This window comes from Ostrinia furnacalis, unplaced genomic scaffold, assembly GCF_004193835.3.
Source record: "Ostrinia furnacalis isolate ACB-3 unplaced genomic scaffold, ASM419383v2 OfSCF5861, whole genome shotgun sequence".
NCBI lineage: Eukaryota > Metazoa > Arthropoda > Insecta > Lepidoptera > Crambidae > Ostrinia > Ostrinia furnacalis.
The window spans coordinates 813,320-835,885 of record NW_021136100.1 but is presented as its reverse complement, the minus strand read 5'-3'; the positions used below and the strand labels follow the sequence as shown (position 1 = coordinate 835,885).

Below are 22,566 nucleotides of genomic sequence, written 5' to 3'. Positions count from 1 at the left end.
TGTGGCAGAATTAAATAAAGTCACTTATTCAGTTTTGCCAGGTAAATTTTACAACAAACAGAGTTGTAATTTATGGTCAATAGTTTCACTAAACTGAAGATATCTTTGGAAATATCATAGATATTGCCACGAGAGTAAGACCAAAATATAGGTAACACTTTCTACTATACAAAAAGTGGAAAAAGTGATTTTTGCCAAAAGTGTCAGTTATTTAATTCTGCCACGACGGTGACGATATTTTCTTTAACTCGATAACGTTACGGATTATTTTAATTTCAGATTCAGTCAAATGGCAACACTGTTATGTTTTTTTTTCATGGCAATAGTAAAATTCTGTTCCTTTTTATGTTTTGATCATTAATTTCATATCGTTGCTTATCACTGTGGTAACAGTAATATAGCATCATGATAAAACAACTTAAGCGTGGTGAATTTGGGACATAAATGTCTATCAGAAGTTTTAATCGACGCAAGTTGCAAATCGTGACAGTTGTAATCCAGAGCCCCGATTACGGTAACTTTTAACGTTTACAATCCAGACACGCTTCTCGATTCTGCGATACGATTGGTCGTTCAACAGCGTACGTCAGCTGTTTCGACCAATCGTATCGCAGCGTCGATGAAGCGTGTCCGGATTGTAGACGTTAAAAGTTACCGTAATCGGGGCTCTGAAATCACTTCACCCCGGTCTGTGTTATTTGTATGTAGTTCCTTCACTCCGTGACGCATCAAAATATGAATAAAAGTACTCTGCATTTAAATTTTAAATTATTTCGTAATCTCAATTATATTATCTGTGTCTCAATGTATATTCATTTGTTCGTAGTAAAATAAACATCAACTAAGAACAAGCCCTGACAGACAAAACGTCAGTGTCATTATTCTGTCAGCGTCAACAGTTTGTCATTAGTGTCATTTCAGTTAATCTTGTCTTGCTTGAAGGAAATGTTATCAATTGAATTGTACGTACCGTAGTGAATAGTTTTCATTATTTTGAGAATTCTATTTTTTTTCGGAAATGGTCAAAGTTTAGTAGTGAAGAGTATTTAGAGACAGCATTAATGGCCAAACTACCGAATGGCTGGGTTCAGCTGGTGAGTAATACTTTAGCAATGAAATTGAATGAGACCCGATGCAACGGGGCTTGGTATTTTGTATAGATTGCCTTGTATGAGCTGTTTAATTGGATGGAATTACCCAATTGACGAGCCAATGTGTTCAATATATTGTAAGGTAGTTAGTAAACTATATAACAAGTGGTTGTTAATTGTTATAACATACATGTATCCTATTTGTAAGTAACATTGCGAAACTATTGTGTTGTCAACTCGGCCAACGAAGTTTACGAGTTATTAAATTTAGAACCAGAGTTTCGCAGTCGGTGGTTGAATGGTACTACCATACAATCAGTGCAGGTCATAAAACATCCAACATTCTGCCAAAGTTAAAAGTAAACTCATTCCATACTAAAATTATTTTTCTTTCGTTTGAATCTTAATACTAAGCTATTGTATTTTATGAACCATCATAGGGCAGATTTTTTTGTTGTGGCTAACAAATTTTTGAGAAGGAAAGTAGTTTGATGCTCTAGATATTTATTATCCACTTAACAATACCTCAAATGACTCCTTTCATCAATTTCTCATCATAATTATTGCAAAACAGGTTTCAATAATAAGTAAAAAATATGCAACTTCCAATCCCAGCATATTATCTGAAACTTTAAAGTTAATTCTATTCTAAGGGTGAGCAAACTTTTTTCCCCAGACAGCTTAAAAAATGTAATATTGAAAAAACTAATCCTAATACAAGTAGTAGCCCTTCCTCTATTTCATTTGTAAAAGTATGATTTTGGGATAACTCTTGTCTGCAGCATCATAGAGCAGTGTTAAAAACTACCTCAGTAAAAAATCAGAGAAGTTTTAAAGCTAGATTTATTCTAAACCTAATTATGCAAATGCACAAATGTTGTATAGATTGAAGAATTTGGTCCCTACAACATCTTTGTAAAAGGCATGAAAAAAAAGCGAACGGTCGAGGGGTCGCAAAAAATTTTTTCATACTAGGGGGGTCGCGTCATAAAAAGGTTGAAAAACACTGTTTTAGAGGAATCTGATGTATATTTTTTCAAAATATGTACTAGATGTACGTACAAAAATATGTTTTTTGCTTTTAAATGAAGATAAACAACTCCATTTTATTCAACTCATTCTGGTACATTTAAGATTATTTAGAGGTTACAGTATTTCTGTGAAAATTGCTATCCCTCCTTTTAGATTTTTTTCATGGCTACTTACAATGCAAAGAGCTTCACTTAAAGCTTTGCGAATTGTAATCCATTATGAATAATACTTTGTCTAAATAATACCCTTAACTTTGCTTACCTTTTACGTGCTGGTACAGTTAGCAGATCCATTAATAAAAAAGTACATAATTTTCTGCCTTCATAATTATAATTAAAAATCATCAAAAAAACTTATAGGAAAAGTCCTCTTCTAACAACAATGATACAGTATTACAGAAAGTGTGATTTGAGACGTAGTAAATTTTATACCTGATTAATATATGTATGTCCAAGTCTGGTCAACTGAATTGTTATTAATTTTTATCTATTCTGCTTATAACAGGTACCTGTCTGAAGGCTTCCAAGTGATAATTGAAAAGTCGAAAGAAGCGAAATGCTCTCTAAAAGACGTACAATTGCGTTTCTTGTGCCCTGATGATTTGGAAGAGGTATGAAAGTTATTAAAAGTTAACTAAATTAATATTACAAAACATTAAAATCATACTGATGCTACATCATCATATTTCTGTTATAGGTTCGATCGCTATGCAGAGACTGGTTTCCCATAGAATATCCGCAGTCATGGTATGAAGACATAACATCGTCAGAGAGATTCTTTGCGCTCGCCGCCGTGTACAAATCACAGATCATCGGCCTAATTGTTGCCGAGATCAAGCCTTATCTAAAACTGAACGCAGAAGACAGAGGGATATTGTCGAGATGGTTCGCGTCAAAGGACACGCTTGTTGCGTACATACTCTCTTTAGGTAAAGATTCATTTTATGACACAGATAACTTTATTTGTCTGGTTAGTAATGCAGATAAAACAATGCGAAAAAACATATTCCTCTTACGTTGGCAGTTTAGTACTTATCAAATGTTCTGGCGATAAGGAATAGCTGCGCAAACTTTAAAGCATTCAATTATAGTTTTAACTCATAAAGCATTAAATTATAGTTTTAACTCATAATTTATGCTTAATTTAACGATTTGCCTCGTGTCATCATAATTTATTGCACTGACTAATGAAAATGCTTACTAAATTATTTCCATCAAAGAGGAAAAAAGTAGTTTACTAATTGTTGTGACTAAGTTTTAGAGGTTTTTCAAAATTATCCTCAACAGTGCAAATTCTGTTACCTAAAATAAAAGGTACAGAATGTGTCTGAACAAAAATTCTTTACCTGATAATCCTGATATTATACCTCAGTACAGTAACGTAAGGGTTTCGGCATTGGATTCGCTAGCCCGATCTCTGTAGCCGGATTGAGTGGGTTCCACTTCTAAAGCAAGCATCATATTAGCTACGGTAATATTAGTAACTCGTTCCCAAATAAATTATTAACTGTACTAACCAATTTTAAACCTTCCCTCTCTCTCATTAAAGGCGTAGTTCGCTCGTACCGGCGCTCGGGCGTGGCGACGATGCTGCTCGACGTGCTGATCAACCACCTGTCGGGCTCCATCCCGCAGCCGCCGCACGAGCACCGGGTCAAGGCCATATTCCTGCACGTGCTAACCACCAACTCGGAGGCGATACTCTTCTATGAAAAGAGAAGGTAGGTGCCAATATAGATTAACTACACTGAACCGTCTCACCTGTGACATTGACGGGGGCGCCACCGTCAATATCGGATCGCTGGTTCCGATTTTTGCCATGTTGGAAAACACTGGAATGTTATTGCAGGAGGGCGCTGCCATCAATGCCGAGTTACTATTTCCTATTTCCGATCTTTGCCATTTGACGTTTCAAAATCGTTCAACTATACCTACTTGTTTCAAAACTTCAAAGTGCTCTTTCATAGCCTACTTCCAGATTCTTTTTTTGCTGCGTGTTTTTCATAAGCCCCCGATGTGAGTTCTACAAAAGTGCCTTAGCTACCTGCGCTGCTAGACTTTTAGAAGAACGTTTAGAGAAATTACATTGATTGCGCTAACACCGCGTCCATAGCACGTTTCAATAGAGCAGTGGACACCTAGTCAATTGACATACTTTTAATGATATGACGTCGTTAGGTCGTGAACTCAATTAACTGACAATTTATTGGTCTCGAAATTACTAAAGATCTAATTTCACTGGGTTTTCAGGGCTAGAATGAAATGATTTTTAAAGAAGTGATTTGATTGATATTTCTTGTTAATGGAAGTCGACAATCCAATTTTAATAAAATAATTAATTCATTTGGATATAGATAGATGTTTTATGCCATGTAAAAAGAAACTAAAATTTCTTAGAAAAGCTATCTTAACATAGTATCTAACATATAAAAATTAGGTCACTNAGGTAGGTGGTAATACCACAGAATAATAATAAGTACTACGTACAGAAGTTTTACTTCGCGAAGGTATTTAAAAAAATGTATGCTCAAGGTCATTAACAATATGGTGTAATTTAGCCTGTCTCTAGAGTCAAGCACCATTTTGTTGACAAACGTCAGTGATCGGCACTGCGCCGAAGCTATAGGGCTGACTTCGGTAAAATGATGTGACGTGAGGTGCTAAACTGCGGAAAATGGCGGAGAAAATACATGATTTAGCATGAATTATCATGAATAATATTAACTACTTATTTACCTCTCAGTGTCTTGAGGCAACTTAAAAAGTACATTCTGTGTTTTTATTATTATTTAGGCAGTTAAATACTGCACAGTATTTAGTACACCATTTCTTTATTTTCTTCCACCATACACAAGAATACGTGTGCGTGAGTCAATGTTCGCTCGTATGTGAGGCCTTTTCGAATAGTATCCTGTAGGTGGGCCATCATGCGTGTTTTGTTTTTGATGTAAACTCGCGGAGATGAACAGGCCTGGTAATACTTGTTTCAAAACTTCAAAGTGCTCTTTCATAGCCTACTTGACTTAAGGTCCTACGTCCCCTAGATGGGGCAGAGGGCTCCATAACAGTCCTCCATCGCGTTCGATCTTGAGCTTCGCGTTTGATCTCGCTCCAGGTTTTGCCGATTTTCTTCGCCTCGTCTGCTTCAGTGCGCCCCCAAGTTTGCTTGCGGTGACCACGTTTCATAGATTACAGATTATTTTCTTGTTTTTTTTTACCGCGTCTTTTTCAAACGCCTCCGATGCGATTGTTACAAAAGTGCGTTAGCTACCTGCGCTGCTAGACTTTTAGAAGAACGTTTAGAGAAATTACATTGATTGCGCTAACACCGCGTCCATAGCTCGCTCCAATAGGGCAGTGGACACCTAGTCAATTGACATACTTTATACGTTAGGTCGTGAACTCAATTAACTGACAATTTATTGGTCTCGAAATTACTAAAGATCTAATTGTAAGGTTTTCAGGGCTAGAATGAAATGTTTTTTAAAGAAATGATTTGTGTGATATTACTTGTTAATGGGCGTCAACAATCCAATTTTAAATAAACGATTAATTCATTTGGATATAGATAGATGTTTTATGCCATGTAAAAAGAAACTAAAATTTCTTAGAAAAGCTATCATAACATAGTATCTAACATATAAAAATTAGGTCACAGAATTTCAAGTGTACAAATGAAACATAATCTAATCAGTAGTATCAATACATTTCCGTAACAGTGATAAACGATATCTGAGTTCGTAAACAGATCTTACTACTGATATTATGGCTTTCTGAGCGGAGCTAAATGAGAAAATGACCAGACGTTTCTATTTTACGACATTACTTTTTGTTAAGTCTGATTCAATTGTCCAAAAAGAATAATGATTGCGTTTTTCGAAAGGTCCTCTCCTGGTTGAGCCAGATATTATGGGAATTACTGGTCAGAAGGCTTAGTGCGAGTTTAAATCAAACGTCTTCACTAGTAACTGCGTAAAAAACAAGACATTAAATGTACGACGGATTATACAGCGCCCCTAGCGGATACTTTGAAGAACTAAAATCTTCATAGATTTTTGTGACGTACTCGATATCGAATAGGTTTGATGTAAACTCACACTAGGCCCCCTGATTTGTACCACCCTAGACTGCTACTCACTTAACATCAAGTGCAATGGGGGTCAAATACCTGCCTTCTTCTGCTTAAAAAAATACTTCTAAAATATGCAGTGGTCATACAAAGTGGCTGCGTAAGTAAGTACCGTGGGACCTTCACTAGTTAAAATTGTATCACTCTGCCTCAGTTTATTTTGTCCTGTCCTAAAATATTACTACCTTTTTTTTTATTCCACCTTTTAATCTTACACCTGATCACTCTCATTTCAGATTCCGCCTCCACTCGTTTCTGCCTTACTACTACTCAATAAAGGGCCGCTGCAAAGACGGGTTCACGTACGTCTACTACGTGAATGGGGGCCATGCACCGTGGGGTCTCTACGACTACGTGAAGTATGTAGCGCGAGCGGCCTGGCGAGGCGGCGGACTTTACCCGTGGCTGTGGGGCAAACTGCGCACCGCACTAACCATAGCTTGGCACAGGTAGTCCACACACGACTTAGGGTCATAACACCCTGTTTGCGACCACCTACTTATTAGCATCTAAACGACGGATCACTCGTTAAACTACTCACACATTACTAAAACAGTGAAAATTACCTAAAGCCTTCTATAAATGCCTGGATGTGACAGGTATTTTCCAACTGTTCCAAAGATTGATTCGTCGTTTTAATACTAATAATTATATGGACGGAAACAAGCGACATGACCCTACACTTACGCCGGCATACCTGGAAATCATGATCATGACAGTGAAACTTTTTGCACTCGCATCTCTGTTATTCTGCCACGTTATTGGTAAGTATGACGGAGATGTGTGTGTAATTGTTTCAAGATATAAAGGTAATGTCGGCGTAGTGAAAGCTTTCGAGTGAGCGAGGTGATAGTGACTTCTCTATGACGTGATAATGTATATTTTTAAACTGCAATAAGAACAGACCTTTACAGGTTGTTGCTACTTATAGACTATGGCCATGATCGACAAAATAAGACTAATAACAGTAAATTATATTATATTAATTATTCTATTTTAATATCGTATGAGATGTCCTCTGCAATGTTTGCATGGCAAGTCACTGCCACGTCACTCACTATGACGTCATTACCAACACTAATCATCGGTGATACTCAACTTCGGCTCTCAGAGGCAACGTGAACGAGAAAAGCATTAACTAGATTATGTGATATATTATTATTCTTTCGAATTAAACGCCTTATTAAACATAGAAATCAATATTCAACAGGTGACCCTGGGAGCCGAAATCAGTATAAACATTATACAGGGTGATTCAACTGTATGTGGTAGAACAAATCCGAAACTAAGTCGTCTTTGGGCATTTAAAGCTTGTTTTCTCATAGTTTAGGATCTGTCCAATCACTGATACTTCACCCTATGTGGTTTTCTTAAACAAATTGGCGCAAATGAATTACAAAACATATACCAAAGGATGACACGGCATACACGACGATGACATAAGAATTTTATGACAAATAAGTTACTCTAGGTTTAAATAAACGTGAACAGGACATAGTACAAGAACTTGTGTAATCCTTTGTCAGTTCGCCAGTTTGTTTGAAGTGAACGATATTTGATAGCTACTCACGACTCGCGTCCACTTCAGTTATTATCGGTGTAAATCGTAGCACACGAATTTATGGAAAGTAATAAGTGACTATAGGATGTACACTGCACGGGAACGTACAGAATACATTATAAGCTGCTCCCTAATTGTGTAACTCAGTATCTATATTGCATTCAGTTTAAATTGTACATATTGTCATTTTCGTTGCAAAATAACACCTACTAGTCTTCTACTACTTAAGGTGGCAATACCTATATTTGTGAATTCCGACTTTTTATGATGGGTGTATCAGATTGCCACAATACAATCAGTCGTAATCGTAATAGATATTGAGTTAAACAATTAGGACCCTGGTTGAAGTGGTATTGTACCTCGCAAATGAATCGTGAACGTATTGTCCACGGCATATGGACCATGTTTGATTGACTGACATACTCGGAAAGGGTCGAGGTGATGTGTGCAGAAATGCACTTCTTCATGAATATACGTTAGTCGACGTTTTGGATTGTCTTATGAAATCGATTTTTACAAAATATATCGATTTTGTTCGTTCATGTAAATGTTATTACTGATAATTAATGTAAAAAACTAAGAGCAGAAGAACAAAATTTTATGCATCGCGATCTCTTCATCTTTTAGCGACAAATAATTTTATAAATGGTCTCTTCGCAATTTTATTGTTGTACATACATCGATTGGCTTAGTGAGGGAAATATGTATAGCATGATATTATGTATCCGCCTTTACGTTGGTTTTTGGATGACTAATGTTCGATGTGAGCATGGGGTATCGTGCAAAAGTCAATTGAAATTAGTATTTAGTGTTAATTTAGTTCAGTTGATGGTGATCGAAACAAATTATAATCGTCGATGACGCAGACGTTATTGTCGTTGTTATTAAACTTGACAATCCAAGACGCAATTATAACAAACGAATTATATTTCAATTCATTATTTTACTCGTAATCATTCATTGTTACTTTATTTTTCATAAAACATTATAACAATAGCCAAAGAATGAAACCTAATAATTTCTGTATTTTATCACCATCAACTATTAGTGAATGTGAGTCACATATTATTTAACTACTTCACACAGTAATACACGTTTCATAATGTATTATTTTTTAATGATTTAGTTATTAAGTTAAAATACAACAAATCCTTTTATTTTTCTTCCGAATTAACTTACGAAATTCTTTGTTGTAGATCAATGTATCCCAAAAAAATCTCTTCACCGTTATAATTTTTCACTATTTGCTACATTATCGTAAGTTCTCACATAACTTAGAGGTGCAGTGTTTGTGCAGTCATTGTCGCAATTTAAATTTTAAGGTATTTTATTTTAACGCACGAAAACAGTCCTACTTACCCTTTTCAGCGGCAGATTAATAATTGTTTACCGCATTCTGAACGTTCGCGTATACGTCACCCTATTAGATACTCAACTCGCTACTCCAATTCTAAGATGGTGTTTTGTGATAATTATTAGTACTCGAAGCTTTAAATTGTAAATGAGTACACAAAGTACATTTTCATGTTTTACGAATATTGTAATTGACATCTCATTTGCCTGTAAATGTAACATTGAAAGTTGTAACAAATGTAAGAGAATTGCAGAAATATTGTAAAGACAGTATTGTGTGCCATGTATAACTGCCAAGAAAATTAAAGTAAGGTGCCTGTGTGTTCAGTATAAGATGTAATTTTACAGATAAACATTAAATTAATACTAATTTATTCAAATTTATACCTACATCAATAGTGTGACGAAGTGAAATATTTTCATTGTAATAGATAATAATTAAAAATTATGTTAAAAATCCTGGTCCATTTTAGCTACTCCGCTATGAACTTGTTTCTGCACTGAACCTTACTTATGTACGTAGAGGCCTATTCGTTACTCATTGTAAACCAAAGTATTTCATCATTTGTTATTATTACTTACTCATTATCCATATTTTATTCTTAGTCAAGTATTAATTAAATTATTGTTAAGTGTTTTTATAATAAATGAGTATTATTTTTGGACCACAATAAATTATTTTATTATTCCATTGATTTTGTATTTGTGATATTGTCCTAATTGGAAATATTTTCATATTGTGCACTTGGTTTAAAATGTTGAATTAATATTTTGTGTATTTTTGCTAGATATCGAGGCTCCGCGGCCTGTGATCTTTTTAACACTAGCACTCTCCTAAGTAATATTGAATATAAATTTATGTTATATTTCTACTCTACACTTTAGTACATGACTATTATGAAGAAAGAATTTAGCTTCCAAATAAATATCATTGTTGACTACTGCCGTGTTTCACTTCACCCATAGACAAGGTAAATCAAAGAGAAGTCATAACAATTTCAGAAAATCTTTAATTTTAATAATTGCTTCTTTTTCATCAACTATGCTGTACAAACTATATCGCTTAAATTAGAATTAGCAATTAATAATTGCACGTAAAAAAACTTAACAAATAGGTATCTTCAACTTTTCGATTGGAATGAACGATTATTACATTATGTAATATTTTTTTACAATATTTATAACCCTACTAAATGAAAATCTATTCAACAAGCAGTCACAATCGCCCAATGATATGTTAAAATTATTAATGTTTGAATCATTATTGCGCTCTAATATTGTAGGCGAGCCCGGGCGGCTACGAGACCAGGCTGTCTCGCTCGTGGGGGCCGGCCTTGTGGTTCTGCCCTTTGAAGTCCTTCAGTCGAATTGGCGACGACTCGCTGCCCGAGTCGCCCTGGAATATAGCGTATATTTAATCATTAATCAATTATTTAAAATTACATTGATCTCTATTATGCTTATTGACGGAATGAGGAAATGCAGTATGCATTCACTGGTTGGCGCTACTGCAGCACTGGCGAGTTATTATGGGCCCTCGCCCACGGCGACAGAATCGCTACTAGTGCGCGTTAATCGCATTTGCAACGCACTACAGAAGTGATGGACGATTATTTTAATTATTTTAAATAAGGGAAGTTGTTGTAACCTTGATATTTATATTCTAATTTTTGACTACATACTCGGTGACTTTATTCATATCTAATATTTGTGTTCTATTTGATGTTAATAACTTTATTGTTGACATAATTACTTACGTAAAATGACATTGTTTAAATTTTATATTTTTGCGTGCCATACTCTGGCGAAATGTGTGATACTACTCTAATCTACTTTACCATCACTTACATGTACCACTTTCAAGCGAAATAAATGATTTGATTTGATTTGATGCCAACGCGCTTCAGCATCGGGACTGCATTGCTACAAAAAGTCGCCGTGGACGAGGGCCCTAAGGTCGCTTTGCTGTAACTATGGCGTCAACTATACCCTGAACATTAGTGAACATTATCGTCCGCTTTAAGGCCTGGTAATCGTTTATTTTTACAAGTATGAAAGTACGTTTACGAGTGTTATCCGTGCTCAGGGTACTGATATGCGCTTAAAACAATACGTTGACTATTGTCTATTCTCCCTCAAAGCACACATGATAATAATTGTTTCAAATTCGATTTTTCCACCAATGTTACTACCGAAGCTACCAAATTACCTACACCTAGGTACAGGTAGGTATTCCCTCGTGGTTCTTATGAAGTTTTGAACTTCCGTTTAAAACTTTTATTTACTAAAATTATTTTGACTATTGTTAGTAAAGGTTAAAGAAAAACATCCTGTATACTAACATTGGCGCCAAGCGAAGTGGTCTCCTGGAGGAGGAGCTCGCTGTCGGTTCCGCGCGACTCCTTGTTCTTCAGGATGGACCGCGAGCGCGAGTCACCTTGCTTATTGCCGTTTTTACCTGGAACATAAGGAATATAGTAATAACTTCAACTTTTTCATATTTATTGTTACCTTATACATTTTCAAACATTATTAAGTTCGCTTTGCGGCTGATGTCACTATTTTGTGTGAAAAAAGTCGTCGTGGTCACTCACGTTTCTGGTAAAGTATATGGGTGGTGCTCGAAAAACATTTGCATGAAAATCAAAGCATTTTGCATACATTTATAATGCGTTAATAACAGCATTGGCAGAGGGAGTTAAGGAGAGGTTAGAGCAAAAAAAATGTCTACGTCAAAATTTTGATAAAACCAGGGATCAATGGCTATTTACCAAAAAGGATGTGGTGATTGATTATCCTCGTAGCTATCCCTCTCGGCGGCCTCCTCTCCTCCTCCGACCATTCCTGAAAACCAACCCAACCACGTTTTTTTTACCATGAAATAATTGATTGTTGTACCTAAGTACAACTCTCAAAGCGTCTCCGGGGAAGGAAGCATGCACTCGATACTTTTCACAAAATTAATACCATGCAGACAGGACAACGATACGATTAGTACTGCATAAAGACAAGACTGGGACAGTGCAAGATTCGACAATTCGGGAGTCGTTCGATTTCTCCGATCAGACCGGTATTCGGTTTTGTTCTTACCTGCTGGAAGCGGGCCTTTCTGTGTTTGGGCTTGGCGTCGTCGGGCGGCAGGCCGGCGGAGGCGGGCGCGTCGTCGAGCGGTTGCGGGAGGCTGGTGCGCGAGGAGTCCAGCCGCGGGCCGGGCGCGGCGCCGGCGCCCGCGCCGACCGAGGCCGCGCCGGCCAGGCTCGCGCGCGAGCCCCGCGGCGAGCCCTCGCCCTGAGAACCTTTCGCACATAACACGCCCCCGTCCCCCGAAGCGCTCCTGCGCACACCGTTAAACTCTCCCGACACCGTGCCCCCACCCGCCCCAGAGCCGCCACCGCCGCTACCGTCCAGAGGGTTCACATACAAGTTTGATGAGTCGTTCTCGCATGCGATGTCGCCCTCTGAAGGAAAAGGGTGCGTAAGGCATGATGCAAATGTATCTGTAACGTAAGACATAAGACGCACATGGAGCACGAAAGTGGTGTGTGCTGCCCATACTAAACACTAAAACATGTAACGAGTGAGTGCTTAGAAAAACAACATAGAAGTGAGCTAATGAGGAGCTTTACATTGAGACAAATCGAGGATGCTACGGGAATCTTTAACTACTTGATTACAAGTAAATATCAATGAATCAAAATGAATAATTACTTAATAACAAGATACAGCATTCATGAAAAAATATTTGAGGAGCAATCGTGAACAAGTCGATTTCATGAAGAAAATCCACTCGAGATTGCGATTGATTCGCAGACTTTGGTGATATGAATCAAAATGAAGTTGGTTGTGGAATTGTTCACGCTTGCCCAGGTGCTAAGGCTTGGCTACGTACCAGGGCTGTCGAGGCTGTTGGGCGTGGCCTCGGGCAGGGCCTTGGGTGCAGGGTGCCGCTGTAGGCACGCCAGCTCCACGCACACCGGCTGCCGCAGGTCCGACGTCGACATCGGCATCAACTGCTCCGCGTCTATGAACTCCTTGTAACCCTACCGATCACACAACAAAGTTACGAGATCTTCATTAAGTTTTTTTTTTTTCATGAAGAATACCTACTCGAATTCGAGGGAATTTTCTGTTAATTGAGAATTCTAACGGTTTTAATTTTAAACATTGCCTACAAGAAATAATATTCTTCTACTGAAGAAAAGATAGAATAACCCATGAACCTGGGAATATATTGAAATAGAAAAACATTAAGTACCGAAACTAATGAGAAGAATAAGTTAAAGAAAGTTACTTAAATTAAGACTATTAAGAGATAGAATAGCAATTATACCTTTCATACTTACAGGTAAAACAGCTGGTTGAATGGACTATTAGTATAAAATAGTTTTAGTATAAACAGTAACTCAAAAGGTACGCAAAGCTATACAATATTATTCATTAGTTGTACGCGAGAATGTTATTAATTAGTATCTTAGTACCTTGAACGTGCAAAAACAACATTCAAACTCAGAAGGCAGCTGATCCAAGTCAAGCTGTTTGTCAGCCATCTTCTTTTCCTAGAAAAAGAGAAACCATTAGATGCTACTGTAGTTTTCTATTTCTTTAAGTTTAAAAGCGGTCAAAATTTTCACAACAGTAAGTGACAATAAGATATTAGTTAAATTGGTAAGTTTGAAAGCTGAAATACAATCACATTTATCATTAATCTTGTTTATTTAAGTTTGTATGTAGTTAAGTAAATACCAGTGCTCTAGAAGGTTTCTATTCTAATGATTTTGTAAGCTTGGTAACTAACTATATTATTTATCACTCCGTTTTACTTTCAGTGAGTTGGCTGTTGCTAAGTTGCAGCACGTGTTAGCGAAGAAATTAAAATTCTTACTGGTGTTGGTTCAGGATTAATGAGCAAGCGTTTCTCCGGCGTGCCCAGGCCCTCAGTCGAGTACCGGCGCTCTTTCTTAGGACTGCTCTGAAACTGACCTACTGTGTTAAGAGCAAGCCAAGTGCACAAATTTATCGAGTGGGTGCGTCCGCATCTTTGACATGCGTCTGGTTTCGAATCCGTCGCGCAGTTGCAGATTGATTGGGAAGCTTTATTGGGTCAAACAGAAGTTTAAAAGTGGGTGTGCTGGAATAAAAAAGCGATCAACTGATCGTCATCAATTTAGAATTTCGTAATAGGAGAAATAAGCATACTGCACTACAAGTAATCAACTATGAAAACTGTATGTTACCTACTTAGCTCACCGTAAGAAATAGCCACGGGCCGTGGACGCACCCAGGCCGTTCGTTTGTGTCTCTTACCTGGCTAGGATCAGTACTCTGAGGTATCTTGTTGGAGATGGCGTGTTCATACTGTTTGTAGCAGCCGGTGGTCGCGGGCGCTTCACCTTCCAAGCTAGTGGCATCCGCCTGCGACAAGTTGTGTCCTGGAGACACACACCATCGTAAGTAGCCACGATTTTACATTCCTCCACCCGGTTAACTCCAATTTTACGCAATTATTTTAATGTAAGAGTATTTATGTCCAAGAAAACGAGTAACATTTAAATAACAGATGATAAACAAGTAGCAGCGTGAACTACACAACACACATTCCACACGAATAGTCTATGAATCCAGCTTCCTCCGGATACATACATCAGAAGGTCCACAGAAGAAATTATTAGTTCTAGGAAGCGTTAGGCTTACGCTGACAATTAACGACCTTAGATTATAGTGTCTTCGCCGCACATCGCAAGCTACACGCGACGCGAGCCCGACCCGAGAACGGACATTAATATTAGGGTCGAGGGTGACGACTGTGCAAGTAGCAAGTAGCTCATCTGGCGTCGTCTCTCGCCTCAATGAGGACGCACTTGTCACCTGAAGACAACGAATAAAATACTCTGAGTGCACCACGTGGGAACGGCCGGGTGAAGATAGCTGTAGCTGCGATGTAACGTGATCTGTTTTGATTCTGAAGATGTCGCGAGTCCGGAGAGCTAAACGATACGACACATGCGTTCATTCAACATTCATTGCATTCAATAACACAAATGCGGAATGAGCACGAGAGGCATGCGTGCAAAGTGAAGAAACATACGCGGGCAGAGACACATGACATGGACTGAAAAAGCGGTGCAAGCAGGCGCCCTGGGGCAGTACTGACCTGTGTCCACGATGACGTCGATGAGGTCCATGCTCTTGGCGAACGCGTCGCGCAAGTTAATATGGTGGAACGAGACGATGGAGCCCTCGCGTTTGGCGCGCTCGAGCGCCTCCCGCCTCTTTAGCGCCTTCTCGCGCCGCATCTGATTCTTGTAAAACTCGGCGAAATTGTTGACGATAATGGGGATGGGTAACGCAATTACCAACACGCCGCAAATACAGCAAACTGAGCCGATGACCTTGCCCAACGGGGTCGTGGGGTAAATGTCACCGTATCCGACTGTGGTCATGGTGATGCCGGCCCACCAAAACGTTTCCGGAATGGAAATGAATTTTGTTCCCGGTTCTTCTTTCTCGGCAAAATACGCCAATGAAGAGAATATGAGTACTCCCATCGCGAGAAACAACATGAGCAGTCCGAGTTCTTTATAAGAGTTTCTAAGTGTGAAGCCGAGCGACTGCAGTCCGGTCGAGTGCCGGGCGAGTTTGAGGATGCGCAATATTCGCATGATACGGAAGATTTGTACGACGCGACGTACGTCTTGAAACTGGTCCGTCGCGTTCTTATTCGTTTCGAGCAGAAATAGAGATACGAAATAGGGCAAAATTGCCAGCAAGTCTATCACGTTGAGTCCACCCTTGAAGAACTTCCACTTATCCGGCGAGGCACTGAATCGCAGCACATACTCGAGCGTGAACCAAGTGATGCACACGGCTTCAACCATGGCCAGCTGCGGGTTGTCCATGGGCGCGCCCTTCTCGTCGTACACTTGCATCTGAGGTATCGTGTTGAGAGTGAGCCCTATCGTGGACAGCACGATGAAGAGGATCGATATCACCGCAATCACCTGCAAGTACGCAATTGTGAGGCCGGCGCTCCCCGCCACCGCGCTGCCCGCGGCGCTGCCCGGGGGCGGGCGCCGCGTGTGTCAGTTTGTTAAACTAAGTATGCCAGTGTCTATACATCACTAATCTTCCTACAGTTTTGTACATCGGTATGCTACGAATTCTCGTAGGAGGTTTATGTAAGTAGGTATATGTAAGTATTTACAGTAGGTAAAAGACGGTTAAAGCCAATATCTTATGTAACAATGTCTTAAAAATAATGCTTAAATTTTGGTGTAAAAATAACATCTATACGTGTGATATGTTAGTAGTGTTGTGTGGTCGAGGTGTAGATAGTAAGTAACTAAAATTAATGGGTGAACGGACGTGCGTTTAGTCGCGAGTGGCTTAAGGGGGAGCACGCGCGTCCGTCCATTGCCCGCGTCGCTCGGTTATTCGGATCAGTACCACGAAGCGGAAGCATTAGTGGGTCGATGGGAGAGCGCTGGGGCCGGGAGCGGGAATCGGGACGGGAGCGCGGCGGAGGGCGGGATGGGAGAGGGACGCCGGCGAGCGGCGCTCAGCCGTAGTGGGAGGCGGCGCGGGCGCGGCGCGGCGCCGGCCGCACGCGTGTCCGGGGGCGCCCGCGCCGTCCCGTGCCGCCCCGCACGCGGGCCGCGGAGCGCCGCCGGCGGCGGCTGGTCACATCGCGTAAGCCCATCCCATGTTTGCAACTTTGCGACAACAATTAAGCTTTGTTTTATTAAATATTCTCCATTCGGAGAACGATCGACGCGGCTGTGAACATTTATAAAAATTAACTGTTACAGAAGTATTGTTTCGGCATGAAATGCCTTTCTTCGCGTGAACATTGAATAAGAAAATTATAATATATATTATATGTATAAATAAGACCTATTTTTACAGTACCTATCCAATAAATATTATAGGAACAGAGTCGCTGCATAAATGTTTTTATTTAATTAAATATTACTACGAGTACTACAAGGATTTTCAATATTAAGCTATGCAGTAGTGGAAGGTAGTAAATAATATAATTAAATGAAGCAACTCTTTTTCCAAAGTGGCTAAGATAATTTTGTTAATTTTCCACGTGTAGTGGTGGGTGTAGGGTTTTTTTTTTTTACAAAATATAGAATGTTATGGAAAATGTTAAAGAAGTATTAAGCGTAAATTGCATGGCACTCTCCCAATACACCGTGGAATATGAACAAAAATAAATGTGTTAAGTACTAAAATTGTATAATATTGTATAAATGTCAGATACTTTGATACAAAAATAAAGGCAAAACCGTTAACCATATTACTTATATTTTGTAAAAATATGCCATGATGTTTAGTACTAATGCAGAATTTTCTTAGTTTTTTTTATTCATAAAAGATTTTTTTAAATCTCTAACGATTTTACCTCCATTTTAAACATATTTATAAAAAACGAAATAAAAAGTGTATTATTTATAATACAGTATACCATACTATACAGAAAGTACAACCTTTTAAAGTTATGAAATAAATACATCGAGTTCATATTATAATCAATTTGCTGTGTAGGCAAGCTGCATGAAATAAGTTCTATAAAAAAATTACAGAAAAAGAAATAAAAAAAGGTACAAAATAATACTTCCGAACTAAAGGTTCATCATAAAAAAAAAAGAAAAAATAAATAATATTTTATACTTACACGCGCGTTAGTAGCACCGCTGTTGTCGAAATAATTATGAAATGTCGAAGTATGTCTACAAGCTGTAAGGTGATCCAACAAAGTAGCGGAAAGTTTGGTTCGACAAAAGCGATCACATGTCATGGTCACGATACACGTACAACATTTGAACACAACACCACATTCCATAACACAACCAGCGACAAGACACAGACACGACATCCAAGTAGGAGCAGCGAGAGATAGATGTTATTCATGCACCACAAAAACTACACGGTCGTACAAAAGCCTAGTTCCTAAATAAACCTACGAAAATACCTAGTCTTATTAAAACTAACTCATTTCACTTTAAAACACTATTTACAGTTACCATTATGTGCTTAATATCGAGTAATAGGTAATTAAGAATGACAAAAGTTAAGCAGCAATTAAACAAAGTAAAGTTAAATGAGTTCCATACTTCGAGTCCTGCCATTGTCTGTGATGTTAAAACTCTCCAATGATGTAAAACTGTGCACTGTGCAGTGCAGATAATGCACTTAACTACTGAATAAAACTGTATAACAATATTATGTTGCCAGTGCGTAAGCTTTTCCTTTTTAAGTAGGTATACACAGAAATGGATTTCTTAATAACGTACGAGTATGTAATTAGCATTAACTTCTTTGTAAAAAAGTGTTTACTGTGTACTGAGTGTGACCTAAAAAGTTCGTGTACAAAAGACGTGTGTGACAAATATATTTTACATAAATAACGTATAGAATAAACTGTAAAATCTACTATCTACACAAAAATACAATATAAGTGCAAAACTTTGACATTGTAACTATTCAAATTGCTCACAGTTGACAAAAGCGTTAAATTTTATATTGGCTATACCTTCCCGTCAATAAAGTTAACATCCTTGGCAGCATTGCTAGAGTGGCACGATTAGTTGAATATAATTTTAGTGTCTTTTAATAACGGAGTCAGACAATACGTTACCCTAGCTGCGATACTGGTCGTGGGCTTCTCGAGCAAGTCCCAGAGCCACTTCTGGTACTGAGCGCAGGTGCCCTGGCCGAACTCTTCCTCTTCTCTCTGCCGAAGGCTCTCGGCCTCTTTGCGCATTTCTTCGTGCACGTGCTCTTTCCGCTGGTGGTACTTGTGCTGGCAGCACGACTCTAGGTAGAGCTCGTCGACGCCCCAGTACTCCAGGTCATCGCTGAACGCCAAAACGCACATCTCGTCCACTAAATGCAATTTTCCAGTGCGGTAGAAGTTCAATATTGAACTGAAGCTTTTCGGGTGCCTGAAAAGTTAGGAATTCGAATGTTAATAATAAGGCAATAACAATAACATATCACTGCATAAGAAGAACGACACTCGGACATTGTGCCTCTCATTACAGCATCAGAGAGAGAGAGAGCCAAAAAATACTGCTGTCTTTGTTTTGCTTTGAATAAAAACTCTATCAAAGAAATACCTACCTACCTACTCGTTTTCTTGCAGCGAATAGTCGTCGCACAGCTCCGTGACCGCCTCGCGCGTGTTGCAGTCTCGCAGCAGCCCGAGTCGAGTCATCATAACATTATCAGAGTCAGTGATATGAGAGTGAGTAGGAGCTGAAAATTACTGCTGTCGCTCTTTTGTAATGAAAACTCTTTACCTATCGAAGAAGTACTCGTTGTCTTGCAGCGAGTAGTCGTCGCACAGCTCCGTGATTGCCTCGTGTGTGTTGCAGTCTCGCAGGCGCCCGAGCCTCGTATGGGGCAGCCGCTCCAGCGTCCGCCACAACACCTCGTGCCGGACGCCGCCCACGTTGATGATCACCCGCTTGCTCAGCGCCTTCGCGCGGAGCATCATAAACGGCTCCGGCGGTAGGGACGACATTGATCTGGAAACATTGGAGAACACCATAAGAAAGACTATCAAAGCACTTGAAAAAGATTTACGGGTCATAAGTTACAATTTCGTTTTGTCTAATGTTTTGAATGACCATAATATTGTTCTGCGCTGTGCTCTACCCCAGAACCAACCATTCAGCATCATCGGTACCTATAGTCTTATAGTTGCGGGAAGCAGCTTGATGTTTGCAGAGCAAGACGGGTGGGTCGTTGCGGAAATCCTTGCGAGATGGAGGCCTCTGTCCAGCAGTAGCTGAATTATACTGAAATGTTTAGGTAGCGTGCGGCATTTCGGCGCCTCTTGTGGTCTGCAGTCTTATTATATGACCGCGGCGCGTCTCTAAGCTATACCCCAGCGCCAACGCCAATGTTACTGTCATACGGAACGAGCAGCGCGACGGCGGCGCCGCGAAGCCCATGGGCGCGCGCGGGGGCGAGTCCACTAACTTTCACATCACCTTGATATACTAAAAGGCTAGATTTTTTAGGCAGCGTACAAGTTTCGGCACCGCTGGTCGTGTGATGCTTAGAGTGACCACGGCGCTCCTCTTTGCTCTACATTCTCTCTTTTTCCGTCCTCATCAGCATTATGTCTTCACAGCAGCAGGAGCACGATTTTCTCACAAAAAAATAACTTTAGTGTTGGTAGTTACCTGGAATGCGCCCGCTGCAGCGCGGCCGCATTGCCCGCCGCGGCTGGGACAGGCGCCGGCGCCCGCGGTCGAGCAGCGCGAGCCCGCGGTCGAGCGCGTCCGGCGGCGCCGCGAAGCCCATGGACGCGCGCGGGGGCGAGTCGCCTACGTGCCTTTCACATCACCTTAAATTACTAAAAGCATTTCGGCGCCGCTGGTGTGATGCTTAAAGTGACCACGGCGCTCCTCTTTGCTCTACTTTCTCTCTTTCTTCTTACTTTCTTACTTTCCGTCTTCATCAGCATTTTGTCTTCACAGCAGGAGCACGACNTCGCTGAACGCCAAAACGCACATTTCGTCCACTAAATGCAATTTTCCAGTGCGGTAGAAGTTCAATATTGAACTGAAGCTTTTCGGGTGCCTGAAAAGTTACGAATTCAAATGTTAATAATAAGGCAATAACAATTACATATCACTGCATAAGAAGAACGACACTCAGACATTGTGCCTCTCGGCTTAAAAACACTATGGTGAAAAAGAACAGTGACACAATCGGTTATTGTTTCGATATGGTTACACAATTAACATTATTTATGATGTAAAGAATAATCACATGCAGTACAGCAACTGTCATTTGCAATGCAGAATCAAAATTATGCAATTCGTTTTCAACCACTTATCTTCTACCTTCGGCCTGAAACGCTCTACCGATGAGAATGTTTCCGCTTTACCTCACGTTCATTACAGCATCAGAAAAAGAGAGACAACAATTACTGCTGTCTTTGTTTTGCTTTGAATAAAAGCTCTATCAAAGAAATACCTACTCGTTTTCTTGCAGCGTGTTGCAGTCTCGCAGCCACTCTAGTCGAGTCATCATAACAGCGTCAGAGTCAGTGATATGAGAGTGAGTCGGAGCTGAAAATTACTGCTGTAGCTCTTTTGTAATGAAAACTCTTTACCTATCGAAGAAGTACTCGTTGTCTTGCAGCGAGTAGTCGTCGCACAGCTCCGTGATGGCCTCGTGTGTGTTGCAGTCTCTCAGACGCCCGAGCCTCGTATGGGGCAGCCGCTCCAGCGTCCGCCACAACACCTCGTGCCGGACGCCGCCCACGTTGATGATCACCCGCTTGCTCAGCGCCTTCGCGCGGAGCATCATAAACGGCTCCGGCGGTAGGGACGACATTGATCTGGAAATGTTGAAAAACACAATAAGAAAGACGATCAAAGCACTTGAAAAAGATAAACGGGTCATAAGTTACAATTTCGTTTTGTCTAATGCTTTGAATGACCATGGTACTGCGTTGTGCTCTAACCCAGAGCCAACCATTCAGCATCATCAGGTAGGTACCACCTATAGTCTTATAGTCGCGGGAAGCAGCTAGATGCTTGCAGAGCAAGACGGGTCGTTGAGGAAATCCTTGGAGATGGAGGCCTCTGTCCAGCAGTGGCTGAAATCTTTGTAATTTTTCTTTATTTACCTGGAATGCGCCCGCTGCAGCGCGACCGCATTACCTACCAGCCGCGGCAGATAGCGTGCGGCATTTCGGCGCCTCTTGTGGTCTGCAGTCTTATTAAATGACCACGGCGCGTCTCAAGCGTCAACGCCAATGTTACTGTCATACGGAACTCCACTGCAGAAACACGACCCTCTTTCAAGAAAACTTATATTTATCTGGAATGCGCCCGCTGCAGCGCGGCCGCATTGCCCGCCGCGGCTGGGACATGCGCCGGCGCCCGCGGTCGAGCAGCGCGTCCGGCGGCGCCGCGAAGCCCATGGGCGCGCACTGAGGCGAGTCGCCCACGTGACTTTCACATCACCTTAATTTACTAAAAGCCTACATTTTAGGCAGCGTGCAGCATTTCGGCGCCGCTGGTGTGATGCTTAAAGTGACCACGACGCTCCTGTTTGCTCTACTTTCTCTCTTTTTCCGTCCTCATCAGCATTTTGTCTTCACAGCAGCAGGAGCACGATTTTCTCTCAAAAAATAACTTGAGTGTTGGTATTTACCTGGAATGCGCCCGCTGCAGCGCGGCCGCATTGCCCGCCGCGGCTGGGACATGCGCCGGCGCGGGCCCGCGGTCGAGTAGCGCGTCCGGCGGCGCTGTGAAGCCCATGGGCGCGCACGGAGGCGAGTCGCCCACGTGACTTACACATCACCTTAATTTACTAAAAGCCTACATTTTTAGGCAGCGTGCAGCATTTCGGCGCCGCTCTACTTTCTCTCTT

The 22,566-nt window shown here is 40.5% G+C and overlaps 3 protein-coding genes across 7 annotated transcripts in view; 1 reads left to right on the top strand and 2 right to left on the bottom strand.

Annotated features, from left to right (window-relative positions):
* The first annotated feature begins 922 nt into the window (after positions 1 to 922).
* Positions 923 to 10,106, top strand: Naa60 (N-alpha-acetyltransferase 60). Its single transcript, XM_028316756.1, has 5 exons — positions 923 to 1,094; positions 2,628 to 2,733; positions 2,820 to 3,051; positions 3,672 to 3,843; positions 6,488 to 10,106. Exons 1-5 carry the CDS (start codon positions 1,078 to 1,080, stop codon positions 6,702 to 6,704), a joined length of 744 nt encoding a protein of 247 aa, XP_028172557.1. The 5' UTR covers positions 923 to 1,077; the 3' UTR covers positions 6,705 to 10,106.
* A 97-nt stretch (positions 10,107 to 10,203) lies between these two features.
* Positions 10,204 to 20,421, bottom strand: LOC114361622 (potassium voltage-gated channel protein Shab-like). 5 transcript variants are annotated; one of them, XM_028316725.1, is made up of 12 exons: positions 20,361 to 20,421; positions 19,470 to 19,697; positions 18,806 to 19,112; positions 15,317 to 16,163; positions 14,470 to 14,594; positions 14,048 to 14,140; positions 13,644 to 13,721; positions 13,055 to 13,205; positions 12,256 to 12,662; positions 11,937 to 12,009; positions 11,508 to 11,623; positions 10,204 to 10,561 (listed from the first exon to the last, which is right to left on the bottom strand). In XM_028316725.1, the coding sequence occupies exons 2-12, from the start codon at positions 19,691 to 19,693 to the stop codon at positions 10,463 to 10,465; spliced, it is 2,520 nt and encodes an 839-aa protein (XP_028172526.1). In that variant the 5' UTR covers positions 19,694 to 19,697; positions 20,361 to 20,421; the 3' UTR covers positions 10,204 to 10,462. The 5 variants fall into 5 exon arrangements, with proteins under 5 accessions (XP_028172526.1, XP_028172528.1, XP_028172530.1 ...); XM_028316726.1 differs by having other exon boundaries at positions 10,205 to 10,561; positions 12,256 to 12,623; XM_028316727.1 differs by lacking the exon at positions 13,644 to 13,721.
* A 230-nt stretch (positions 20,422 to 20,651) lies between these two features.
* The window catches only part of LOC114361618 (potassium voltage-gated channel protein Shab-like), a 43,731-nt gene continuing 41,816 nt past the window's right edge, over positions 20,652 to 22,566 (bottom strand). The window contains exons 3-4 of the mRNA XM_028316719.1: positions 21,299 to 21,526; positions 20,652 to 20,760 (exon numbers count right to left, since the gene is read on the bottom strand). Coding sequence (XP_028172520.1) covers positions 20,652 to 20,760; positions 21,299 to 21,526 — 337 coding nt within the window. The remainder of the gene's footprint in view (positions 20,761 to 21,298; positions 21,527 to 22,566) is intronic.

Coding starts and splice junctions, on each gene's coding strand:
- LOC114361622 (XM_028316725.1), bottom strand. CDS start 19,693: ATGTCGTCCCTACCGCCGGAGCCGTTTATGATGCTCCGCGCGAAGGCG. Junction 19,113..19,469: donor AACGAGTACTTCTTCGATAG/GTAAAGAGTTTT, acceptor CTAACTTTTCAG/GCACCCGAAAAGCTTCAGTT. Junction 12,010..12,255: donor GAAAGGCCCGCTTCCAGCAG/GTAAGAACAAAA, acceptor GTTGGTTTTCAG/GAATGGTCGGAGGAGGAGAG.
- Naa60 (XM_028316756.1), top strand. Junction 2,734..2,819: donor GCCCTGATGATTTGGAAGAG/GTATGAAAGTTA, acceptor TTTCTGTTATAG/GTTCGATCGCTATGCAGAGA. Junction 3,844..6,487: donor CTCTTCTATGAAAAGAGAAG/GTAGGTGCCAAT, acceptor CTCTCATTTCAG/ATTCCGCCTCCACTCGTTTC.